General features: G+C 36.1%; 1 protein-coding gene across 3 annotated transcripts in view; it reads left to right on the top strand.

Moving 5' to 3' along the window:
- The window catches only part of SPPL2A (signal peptide peptidase like 2A), a 56,166-nt gene extending 51,862 nt beyond the window's left edge, over positions 1-4,304 (top strand). For all 3 annotated transcript variants that reach the window (XM_087859293.1, XM_045812123.2, XM_045812124.2), the window contains one exon: positions 3,332-4,304. In XM_087859293.1, coding sequence (XP_087715419.1) covers positions 3,332-3,406 — 75 coding nt within the window. In that variant the 3' untranslated portion in view covers positions 3,407-4,304. The remainder of the gene's footprint in view (positions 1-3,331) is intronic.
- The last annotated feature ends 8,134 nt before the right edge of the window (positions 4,305-12,438 follow it).

The following is a 12,438-nucleotide window of genomic DNA, read 5'->3' as shown; positions in this document are numbered from 1 at the left end:
AATATAAAACAGGTAATATAAAACACAGCCAGAATCTAAGGTGATGGCACACTTCTTTATGCTGCTAATCCTTTGGTTCATTCCAATGCCTGGTATTAGAGTAAGCGCAAGAATAGTGGTGGTAGGGATACCTGGGTGGTCAGTTAAGCGTCTGCCTTCAGCTCAGGTCATGATCCCAGGGTCCTGGGATCAAGTCCCACGTCGGGCTCCTTGCTCAGCAGGGAGTCTGCTTCCCCTCTGCCTGCCCCTCTCTCTCTCTCTCTCTGACAAATAAATAAATAAATTCTTTAAAAAAAAAAAGAATAGTGGAGGTAAAAAAAAGACCTTTGCACTAGAGACTTTTTAAATGTCATGGTTAGGACTGACAGCCTTTTTATGCTTTTTTCAAAGGGGAAATTATACCCCATTCGTTGCTGAAACTTAGAGACTTTGTGGAAGAACTTTAATATTTTATTTAGAGTCTTTCAGCCCTTTCTGTGAATTTCTCTGATCAAAAGAAATAACATTTATGCAAGATTTCACTAAAATAATACTAATTTGGAAATCTTAATTGTATATTCTATAACTCAAAACTGTTCACACTATTACTTGCTCTCGGCTTTTTTTCTTGAATGCCTCAAGAGCTGTAGTATTCCGTTCCATTTGATTCTACCCAAAGTCTTAAGTTGTGATCACTGTAGAGTAAATAAAGGTGTTTCTTCTCTAGAGAGAAAAATCAAGCAGTGGCCTAATTACTTTGGCATAAAGAACGGCTAAGAGACATCATCATTTTAGGGGATATTTGTTTGTTTGTTTCTAACACTAAATCAGTAGAGTTGGATTTATGCAACAACTCCCAATGGGCTGTTTTACTCTGGATAGGAAGTAAGTGTTCGGTTTGTTGATATCCAGTAAACAGTGGGTTTGTCTCTGTTAAATGTCACTAGTGCTTCTAATTATTTTTAGAAGTCACAAGCTGTAACTGACAAGTCAGAATAGAGAGATACTTAGGACAACGCTGCTTTAATATCAGCAACTCTCCAGTTACTCCCCTTTAATGAGAGTTTTAATAGAGTGTTTCTGGAGATTGGTTCAATTATAAATAAGCAGAACTAGCAGTAAATGCCAGGCAAGCCGACCCAAGATCAGAGGACAGCTTTCCAAACTGAGCTTGCTTATTTACAAATATTATGAAAAACTATACCAATTTTGCCAGTTGATTTTATTATCTATATTAATTTTTGTTATGTTTTTAAAAGCCTATTTCAAGGTTGCGCTTCATGTTTCTCTATTTTATTGAAAATCAGTAAAGAAAAGTAAATACAGAGTATAGATCTGTACTTCTTAGTTGATTTTGGAAGGTTTTTTTTTTTTTAACAAATACATCTATATATATAGTTAGGGATTAGATTATAGTGCCAATGAGGTACCCGAGGAATAGGAAAGAAGAGGCATGTGGTAACTTAGGGAGTACAGGCTATGAATTCAGTAGGGTACAGTCCCAGGGAAAGCAGGTCTTGGGGAAGGAAGAGGCTTTCCCCACCATCCATTCTGCTGAGGCTGCCTCTGTTCTCTCTCCCCACAGCTCCTACCTCTCGCCCCCAGAACTTCCAAATTGCTAGAAGAAAAGGGACCTAACTATATCTTACATGCTTCTCCTTGCTTTCCCTCATTTAAATGGTGAAAATCAGGGGCGCCTGAGTGGTGCAGTCGTTAAGCGTCTGCCTTCAGCTCAGGGCATAATCCCGGCGTTCTGGGATCGAGCCCCACACCAGGCTCCTCCGCTATGAGCCTGCTTCTTCCTCTCCCACTCCCCCTGCTTGTGTTCCCTCTCTCGTTGGCTGTCTCTCTCTCTCTTATATAAATAAATAAATAATCTTTAAAAAAATAAAATAAAAATAAATGGTGAAAATCACCTCTTCAACAGCGTCATCTTATGTTTCATGTGGTGAAGTTTTTGATAGATATGTTACCTGTCTCAGTTGGACTTTTGTTCCCCCCTTGAAGTAGCCACGAACTTGTAACTGTCTTAATCTAGGGGATGTCTTTGGCAAATACAGGACCTCAAAACTGATTTTGGGGGACTTGAGATGACTCCTAGAGTACTGGCAGGTTTGGGCTTTATAAGCTGTCTCTGTTATCTTGAGACAGTTGTCAGCTGAAAGCCACAGCTCATGTGGTATTCTTGTCTGGCAAGGTTGGAGACCCCATTTGGGAATGATCCCGCTGTCTGCTTTCTTTTCCAAAAAACACTAAAGCCTTTAGAATCACTTTACAAAAATAGGAACATTTATCTTGCTGGTCTTTCTTCTAATTCTTGATAAAGAAGGGGAAATGTGGATCACAGTACTGAAAATCACTAATCTAAAAATCTTTGACAATCTTCACAAAAACATTAGGTACTTTTTTTGTATTTCTGAGTAATTTTATGTGAAGAACACAGTGAAAACATGGAAGCAGTTTCTTCTTCCTTCATTCCCAAATATGAAAAAATTTGTATAGGACTATTGATGAGCAGAGCTGAAACAGAGGCAACCATTTGAGAAAATTTAACTGGTAATTCCTCTAGAATAGTTTATAGCAAATGTATTCTCGATTTTATTTTCAGAGAATCATTTGACCTTTAAGTACCTTCAATTTATTTGGTTTTGATAGAAATGTTTGTTATACAACATTTCCAAAATCATGTATCATTCTTAAATTATCTTACAGTCAGTTCAAGGTGTCAGCCAGGTTCCACTGTCCCCAAACTAGCAAGTATTCTCACAGTGACTGTGGCGTCATTTTTAGTTTTTTCACCTTTAGCAGTGAACACTACCTGGAATTGCATCCTGGAATAAGCTTCAGGAATGTCTTCCTTTTGTGGTAGAGTTTCCACTGCCACGAAGGGCAGTTCGTATTGGGAAATGGAAATAGCGGAAGATTCAGAGAAAGTGTGTATCAGATTGGCCCTGGGTCAAATGATTAGGCTTTTCATGTCACCCTGACCATATCCTTAGGAACATGGATGTTGAACCAGTGCGTTGCTCTAAAAGGAGTGCTCAGATCCATGGAGTACTCCCTGTCTTTTTAAGGTTACGTATGTATGTATGTATGTATATATGTATGTATGTATGTATGTATGTATGTGAGCATGAATGGGAGGAGCTGGAGAGGCAGAAGCGGACTCCCCCCTGAGCAGGGAGCCAGACGTGGGGCTCGATCCCAGGACCCCGGGATCATGACCTGAGCTCAGCCACCCATGCGCCCCCTCCCTGTCTTTTTTAAAAAGTGGGAATCCTTTGGCCAATTAGTGAATATTGAGGGCAAGTTAAAATTTTGCATTTCCTGACATTTTTTTATTTATGCCTAGGTGATGGACCATCTGGACTATGCAACAAATGAAGAAAACCCTGTGACTGCTGGTGAACAGATTGTCCAACAATAATTTTACGTAGATCTGCAATAATGTGTCAGTTGATTTTCTACAAATAGAATTTGACTTTTTAAATTGACTTTTGAATTGACAATCTTAACGAATCTTCAATGATATGCTTGCAAATATATATTTTTAAGAGCTGGTACTGACAATTACATCAAATAATTACATTTGCTTTTAACTATGTTAAAGTTGTGCCTTCACATTAAATAAAAGCATATGGTCTGTGTAATTTTGAAGATCTATTACATACAGTATATTTTTCTAAAGAACTGTCTTGACCCACCCCTGTACTTTCTTACTGAAATATTTCTTTCAACTCCTACTAATAGATAAAAGTATTTCTGTCAAAATGAGTTTCTGAACAGATTTTACTATCAAGAATTATGCAAATTTTGTGCTCTCTAGAAATAACTGCTTAAGACCATGTTAGAAGGCAGTTCAACGATGAAATTTTGGACCTTTTTCACTGCAGAGGTTAGAAAAGTATAATTTGGGAATATATATAAATGCATATTTTTATAGCATAAGTTTTTTTAAAAGTCCCAATCTTTTTAAACTTGAAAACCTAAATTACTTTAGTCTGCATATGTATTATATTAAAATATTTTTCAGATATAAAGAAACATAATATATAGAACTAGTCATTAAAAGGACACAGAGACTGAAATCCAGTTTTCAGTGGTCTGTTTTTCTTGAAGAGGTAGCTTAAATTTCTGCACTGACATTCAGTTTCACCATAGTATTTCTTATCTCTGAAGTTTGGTTCTGTTGATGTTAAGGCTTGAAATTTTTTAAAAAGTATTTTTTTAATCAACTTCTGTGGTAGCACATGTGGCTCATTGTACAGGTACAACATCCCCAACGGTCTCTTCTTATCCCCTCACCCACCGCCTTTTTTTTTTTTCCTAACCCCACTCCTTTCCCCAGAGGAAACCAATGTTAATCTTTTAATATTTTGATGGAGGATGGCTTAATACACAAAGAGACGAGACAGGAGACTGGGTTCATCTCAATTTACTGACAATACAAGAATTTGAGTAAATTATCTTAGCTCAAAACCCTTGTATCTCAATTTTTGTATCTACAAAATGAGTAAGTTAGACCAATTAATCACGCCGGTCCCTTCCGACTTGAAAAATATCTTTCTCATTCTTTGCTGAATCTCAGTGTGGCCTTGAACATTATCCTGGGAGTCAGAGTTCGAAGTATCTTTCTACTGTCTTTTGTTTTAAGAAATTCCCAAAAGATGAGTTAGTGCAACGAGAGCAGGATTTTGCATTTCTCTGTAAGTAATGCACAAGGTTGGGAACAAGTCTGTGATCTTTCATTCTAAGGCCATTTCAACTGATTAAAAGATAAAGCTAATGCCTTTTAAAATGGATCAGAGCTTTGAGGTTTGTAGTCAATTTAACATTTGAGGGAATTAGATGCTTTTGTTTAATTAACTTTTGCTAAATAAATTGTAGACAGAGACGCTCCCTGACAGTCACCCCCTCTTTCCCCTTAGTATACTCACAGGTCCTTTGGTTTATGGCAAAATGACAGGTAAGTCTCTGTCAAGTAAGAGTTAATTTTGCCTCCATAATATCAAGTTTGAATTTTTTCCAAAGAATCCAATTTATTTGGCAGACTCTGATAGAACAGAGTTTTAAAGCTCCAACTATATTTTCATTTATAATATCAATAAAATGTTTGCCAAAATACAGCTTTTTTAGTAAAATTATCTGTATTCATCCCAACTTTGTGATATTTAAAAGCCTCAGCCACATTTTATGAAGAACAGTAAAGAAAATTTTACACGTAGAAATCTGAAATCTTAGTTCTTTGATGCAAATTCTACTTTATCCAAACATAAGTAACTTATGTTTGGATAAAACTAAACAGAAGTTTAAAACTAAAATTTTGTTCTAGTTTGCTGTTGAGATTGATTAAATGAAAATAAGAAACAAAAGGTGGAATTCCACAAGTTCCTCCATTCTCAGTGTCAACTTTATTTGTATGCAAAGAACCCTGCTAGCAACCTAGTTGAAAATACTTGAGAAATTACAGTCAAGTGCAGAAATATTTTATTCTGGAAATCAAAGTGAACAAAAGGTGAGGGAGATGAAAGTTTGGCTTTAAAAGGCTGTGTCATTTCTTCGCCTCTCATCCTCCCACCACCTATAACTTGAAGGGGAAGAGAGTTGTTTTTTTCCTAAACATGTCTTTAAACAGCGAGATATATAGTATTATTTCTTATTGCAAAAAAAAAAAAAAAAAAATAGTAATTTATTACTTTCTAGAAAGTCTCTGTGAACATTTTGTAGCTATCAAACAGAAAGAACTAAATATCTCACATCGTAATGTAGGTGATTTCTACTTCAGTTTAGGTCAGCAAAGGTAAATACGGGGTTTGTGGTGAAAGACCTTGATAATGTAACACAGTATAGTGTCTTGTAGATTTTTAGATTAGCAATACCTTAGTAGAATCTGTGATTTACTTTTGAAGGCAGAGAATTTTAACCCATCCGCTGTTGGCATTTATAGATTGTAGTTTCATGTCCGTAGAGGTTTTGGTGAAATGGTACATTTATAGTAAATGCAAATGAGTTTTCCAGTTTTCCTTTGCTCTTTCAATTTCTGCCATAGGCATAAGCAAACAGTATTTCTATATTTCACTAAAAAATATTTGAACTAATTTTATTTAAGCTTGGTTTCTAGAATTTCAACCTGATCTCAGCCAATGAGATTTCAAAAACACAGGAGTTGCATTTCAGACCAGCGGAATGCACTAGTTCGAAAGGGTTTATGTTTTCCCATTAATAAGGAAAAAAGGTGAATAATGCCAAATAACCAATTCTGCAGTTTAAAATTTTTATTTTCAGTGTTCTCTTTACCTCCGAGGACAATTCTAAAGGGGGTTGGGAAGGATAATGTAAATAAAATCAAAATACTGACTATAAATCACTTTTTGCTCCCTGGAAGAAAGATACTCTGTAAATTCAAGTGACCTGAATTAAATTACTCAACCTTTTGGAATCGGAAAGAAATTGTGTAGTACTCATGGTTTGGGTTACTGAAATTTCAGAGTAAACAAAATGATTGCTAGAGTAACATACAGGCCATATTATAGTGAACATATATGTAAATTTCCTTGTTTAATCTTGCCATATTTAAGGACAACTTTTCATCTATGAAAATGTTCATTGGTGGGAAAATTATTTCTAAACTAAATTTTTAGAACAGTCCCACATTATTGGCAATTGAGGCAACTGAGAAAAAAAAGTAGAATATTTAATGTCATCATATGTTTCTTTGATTAGGCATAAAAAATATTGTAAATATGTATTCCTTTGGAATATGGATTTTTTTAATATCTAAAGTTTATCTGGTTAGCCTGCAGAATTTCCCAGTAGGACAAATCAGTGTAAAGTTTTTGCCTGTTTTATACCTGTTGTGTTTTGTTCAAATGAGAACCTTTTTAAAAATACATATGATTGAATTTTTACTTCTTAGAAGATGGTTTGAGTGTGGAATTCTTTTTTTTTTTTTAACACTTTGATATGTGAGTTGGTATAAATTAATAGTTTTATAACACTACTAGGCTTTATTTTTTTTATGGAACATGATTTAAAATTTAAAATTTTTTGAAGTGTTAATTTAGCAGTGCTTTGAAACTTCATTATGTGCCAATACTGATAAGAAAAACAATTTTTAATGTATTAAATTCACTATGGTATTCAATAAATTATATTTTAAATTAAAATTTGAATTTGTTTTATTTTTAATGGTGAAAAATAATTGAAAATGAACTTAAAGTATACTAGATTGTGTTTGCATGAAGTATAAATGGTAATAATCTTTAGGAAATTGTGTAGTTAGTGAAGTCTGACACATTATCCATACAACCTAGATTCCGTAAGGGTCATTTATGGGAAATTTATACTGATATATAATACCCCTTCATAAGTATTTATTGAATTAATGTATGCAAGGAGTTTTTTTTAAACCAAGAAATGTTACCTGTTACAATGAACATTCCTGGTATTTGCAGCTTTGCCAATGTTCTCACAAATTGCTAAGATCCCTGCTGCTGTTGTACTGCCCTTTTAACAAGCTTTACGGCTCATCTTTCTCATGCTAAAATGTGAGACCCAGTATACCAGACTCACCTGGAAGCCTTGTTGAACCAGATTGCTGGGCTCCAGTCCCAGATTTTCTAATTCAAGTCTGGGGTTGAATCCAGCTAAAAATTTCCATTTCTAATGGGTTCCCAGGTGACATTGGTACTGCTGGCCTGGGGACCACACTTTGAGAACTACTGGTCTAGGGAAATATAGTATAATAGTTGCATCAAGGGCCTTCCATGAGGTTTGTTATCTTAAAATTTAAAATGACTATTCTGTGTGTGTGTGTGTGCGTTCAGCCACATTCAGTTTACACAGGTACAATACCGAATTGAATCAGGGCTGTGATTTAGCCAAGCAAGGTCAAGAAATTTAAAGAGGAACAAGGGAATTGAGGATATATGTGAAGCAGTGACTATAACTTATTAACTATTAAAGCTGGAAAAGGGGGCACCTGGGTGGCACAGCGGTTAAGCGTCTGCCTTCAGCTCAGGGCATGATCCCGGCGATCTGGGATCGAGCCCCACATCAGGCTCCTCTGCTATGAGCCTGCTTCTTCCTCTCCCACTCCTCCTGCTTGTGTTCCCTCTCTCGCTGGCTGTCTCTATCTCTGTCAAATAAATAAATAAAATCTTTAAAAATAAATAAATAAAGCTGGAAAAGGAAGTACACGAAAATTCGAGGGGGTGATAGAATGATAGTGAAAAGGTGTGGGGGGATAAATGCATTTTAGGTCCCCATATTGTTGAGTGATTGTTGGATTTAGAATATCAGAAGTTGGATAGATGAGCAGTGGTGACCTTGAGTGGACTGTTAGAAATTGAAATTATGAGGAATTGCCGTTATTGGTAATGACAAGGTCAATGTAGGTTTCCCAGATAAAATACAGGATGCCATTTAAATTTGAATTTTAGATAAGTAATGGCCACTTTTTAGTGTAAGTGTATTCGAAGTATACTTAGAACATACATTGTGTATGTGTGTGTATTTTTCTTGATAGCTTATGCCCAGTATGGGTCTATTTTCATCCATTATACTGATCACTCAAGGAGTCCTTTCAGTCTAGTAACTTTTACCCTTCAATTTTGGAAAAATAGTTTAAAATTAATTCACTCATTATTACCTCCCCTTCATTTTCTCTGTTCTTTCTTTCAGGAAAGAAAGATATTTTGATGTGGCACCTCCTGTACTAATACTCTATTTGTCTTTCAAGTCGTCCACCTCTTGTCTTTTCGCCCTGTTAATCTAGAAGATATCCTTAACATCATCTTCTAAACTTTTATTAGATTTCTTATTTCTGGTAACATGTTTTTAATTTCCAGGAGCTCTTTTTTATTCTCTGACACTTTATTTTTTATAGCATTCTATTGCTGTTTCATTGATGCCATATATTCTCTTAACTCTGAAAATATTAATGACAGGGCTTTTTTTTTTTTTTTTTTTGCTTGTTTTTGAAACTAAACTTTGTATAGCCACTGCTTTCTTCCAATTCCATTCTTGTGTGTTATATCTTAGAAGCTTTCTTCAGAGGAAAGGAAATTCTCAGTTTTCCGCTCATGTTTAAGAGTGAGAAACTAGGGGCGCCTGGGTGGCACAGCGGTTAAGCGTCTGCCTTCGGCTCAGGGCGTGATCCCGGCGATCTGGGATCGAGCCCCACATCAGGTTCCTCCGCTATGAGCCTGCTTCTTCCTCTCCCACTCCCCCTGCTTGTGTTCCCTCTCTCGCTGGCTGTCTCTATCTCTGTTGAATAAATAAATAAAATCTTTAAAAAAAAAAAAAAAGAAACTAAAAACCAAATTGGATACTCTGAGCACATAAGTGGGTCTTAAACTTTTTTAATTGTATTTTTTATTTTTGAGAGAGAGAAAGTGAGCAGGGAGCCCAATGCAGCGCTCGATTCCAGGACCCCGGGATCATGACCTGAGCCAAAAGCAGATGCTTAACCAACTGAGCCACCCAGGCACCCGTAGTGGGGCTTAAATGAAAGGTATATTGTAGGACGGTCAGGCTCTGCAGCTGGGAAAGCCTGATGTTAGGATCTTTAAGTGCTTTCTTGTGGAATGATCAGATTCCTTAAAAAAAATCTCTTCCAATCTCCTGGAGTCATGTGGGTGGAGAAAGTGTTGACAGTCTTAGCGTTCTCTATGTAAACATTCACTTAAATAACCATTTTCAGTGTGTTACCTATGCGTGCCCTCAATTGTGGCTGGATCCTCCAGGCCAGAGACCCCCTGTTTTACTCTCCAACGATCAAAACTCCACTTTTCTGCCAGTCAGGGAGGGACACTTGCCCACCCGCATGAAGTAGGGGAGATCTGTTGGCTTTTCATGGATTAGAAAATAGCCATGTTATTTTCATCCCAAGTGAAAGAACTGGTTTAGCCAATGATCATCAGTGTATGAAAACATTAGGTAAAAGGAAGGTTTAAACTGTCAGCACCCAAAATCATTGATAAATTTTAACATTACCAAAGGTGGGACAGCCAGACATTGCAGGCCTATCAACATGATGCAGTATGAAGCACAAAGCACCATGAAGTGTTCTTGCAGAAAAAAATAACCTGGAATCAAACCAAACCTAGAGCATGAACTTCTACCTACGGGCAATATGGAGGATGAAGAAAGTTAAAGAACGCTCAAGGGAGCAAACTTAACAAACAGAGGATATGCAACATTGTAAAGGACAACTGAATTGGTTCTTGTAATAAATCAATAGCGTAGGGGGGAAAGTGAGGAAGGAAGGGCTGCTCTAAATTGAAACAAACATCTGTGACATGACACCCAAATCCCTTGTGTAGACCTTGTTTGGATCCTGATTCAACAAACCAACTGCTAAGACATTGGTGAACCAGCTAGGAAAACTTAGTTATGAACCAGATAAAAGACAATACCAAATAATTACTATTTATTTTTTTAGATATGATAATGGCATGATGTCCACTTTTTTAAACAGATGTCTATCGAAATAAAGAGCAAAATGATACGATGTCTATGATTTGCTTAAATTGAATCAGCTTCAGCTAAGAAAATAAAAAGGAAAAAACAGACAAATGCAGTAAAATCTTGATAATCATTGAAGCTGAGTGATGGGTGTTTGTTTCTACTCTTGTGTATGCATGAAATCCCCCCCACCTGCAAAAAATTATTAAAATTTTTTATTTTTCGTTTGAGAACTGTTATTTGCAAGGGAGCAAAATTAGGTGTGTGTTTAGTTTCATGTGCATTTCTTCTTACATTTTTTAAAGAAGATTTTATTTATTTGTGAGAGAGAGAGAATACAAGCAGGGGGAGTGACAGGCAGAAGGGGAAGCAGGCTCCCCACTGAACAAGGAGCCTGGTTCGGGACTCGATCCCAGGACCCTGGAATCATGATCTGAGCCGAAAGCAGACACTTAACCAATTAAGCCACCCAAGAATCCCTCTCCTTATATTTTTACTCTTCAGCTATACATTTGAAATCACTTGATATTAGGCATCTATATTGTATTTAAATCCTTTTCAAAGGACAGAGTCGATTAATCAAATTAATAGCTGGTTTCTTGGTTATTTTATGTTTTTGCACGTTTTAGTTTTACTTAAGGTGTTATGTGTACTGTAATTGGCTTGTATGATCTTGAAGTGTATTAAGTTAGCTACCTGTATATTATCCCTCTGAGATTTTCATGAAACAAGATGAAAATCTCCTAATAGTGAGGCAGATATATACACATACACATACTCACACACATAAACAGAAAATATATACTTACAGTAATTCCATTCTAATGCCATTCAATTTTCATTGTAGGACCTTCCTTAGATAACCTTATAATGTTAAAATCTTAATAAATTGCTATTAAGTTAGGAGATAGGTGTTAGCAATCTTGATATATAACAGAAAGAAAGATATCCAATATCAGATAATCAGATCTTTTTTTGTTTTCAATTTTTAAAAAATATTTGTTTGTTTATTTGCAAGCCCCGGGTGGTCGTGGGTGGTGGGGAGGAGGGGCAGAAGGCAAGGAAGAGAGAGAGAATTCCAAGCCAGCTCCATGCTCAGCACAGAACCCAACATGGGGCTTAATCTCAGGACCCTGAGATTGTGACCCGAGCTAAAACCAAGAGCTGGAACACTCCACCGAATGAGTCACCCAGGCGACCCTCCTTGTTTTCAATTTTTTACCAATATCCTATGTAAAGAAAACCTTTTTTAGCAAACAAGATTATCAAAGCAAACAGCTATTTCAAACTAGATAATCAAGTTTAAACAGACATCTTTTTATACATCTTACTACTTGGGTTTGCTCGAAAACATTGATATGTCTACACAATTAATAACAATTCACAATTAGAACCACCAATTACTCATTTAAAAATGGACTATGAAAATTAAAATCTACAGCTCAGTCTCATGACCCCTAAAATCCAAAATCACTAACGAGTACAACCTGATTATTCATCCCTCAGTTTTATATGATTAAGTCTCTGCCTGAGACTCAAATTCAGAGATTAGTTTTTTACATAAACTTCACAAGTTTGTTTGTTTCTCAGGACGTAGTTGAAGCAAATGACTTAAGGATAGCTACAACATCAAAATTAGTTTTAGGAAATTATCACTGTTCATCACAGTTGGATACATTTAGTCTCAGACCCCTCTAAACTGTCCAGCCAAAGTCATCCATTCATTATAGACTCACACACACTTCCGGGAAGTTCATGTAGTCCCAGCAATAACATTCTTCATCAACACAAAGGCTTTGCTCAAGTCAAAGGGGAATTTCTCTATGACTACTAGTAATTGGTTCTAGCTTCTATGCAAATACAGTCACTTGGGGCAGAATTTTAAAACTTTAGGAAGAGATTTTTTTTTTCCTTTAAAAATAAACTAGGGCCAAAGAAAAGTTATAAAAAATGTTTATTATTTGTGTATTACATAAGTAATTGGCATATTTG

This window comes from Ursus americanus, chromosome 36, assembly GCF_024610735.1.
Source record: "Ursus americanus isolate L20-20 chromosome 36, mUrsAme1.1.p, whole genome shotgun sequence".
NCBI lineage: Eukaryota > Metazoa > Chordata > Mammalia > Carnivora > Ursidae > Ursus > Ursus americanus.
Note: the sequence above shows the minus strand (reverse complement) of the source record. Positions and strands in the feature narration are given on the sequence as shown.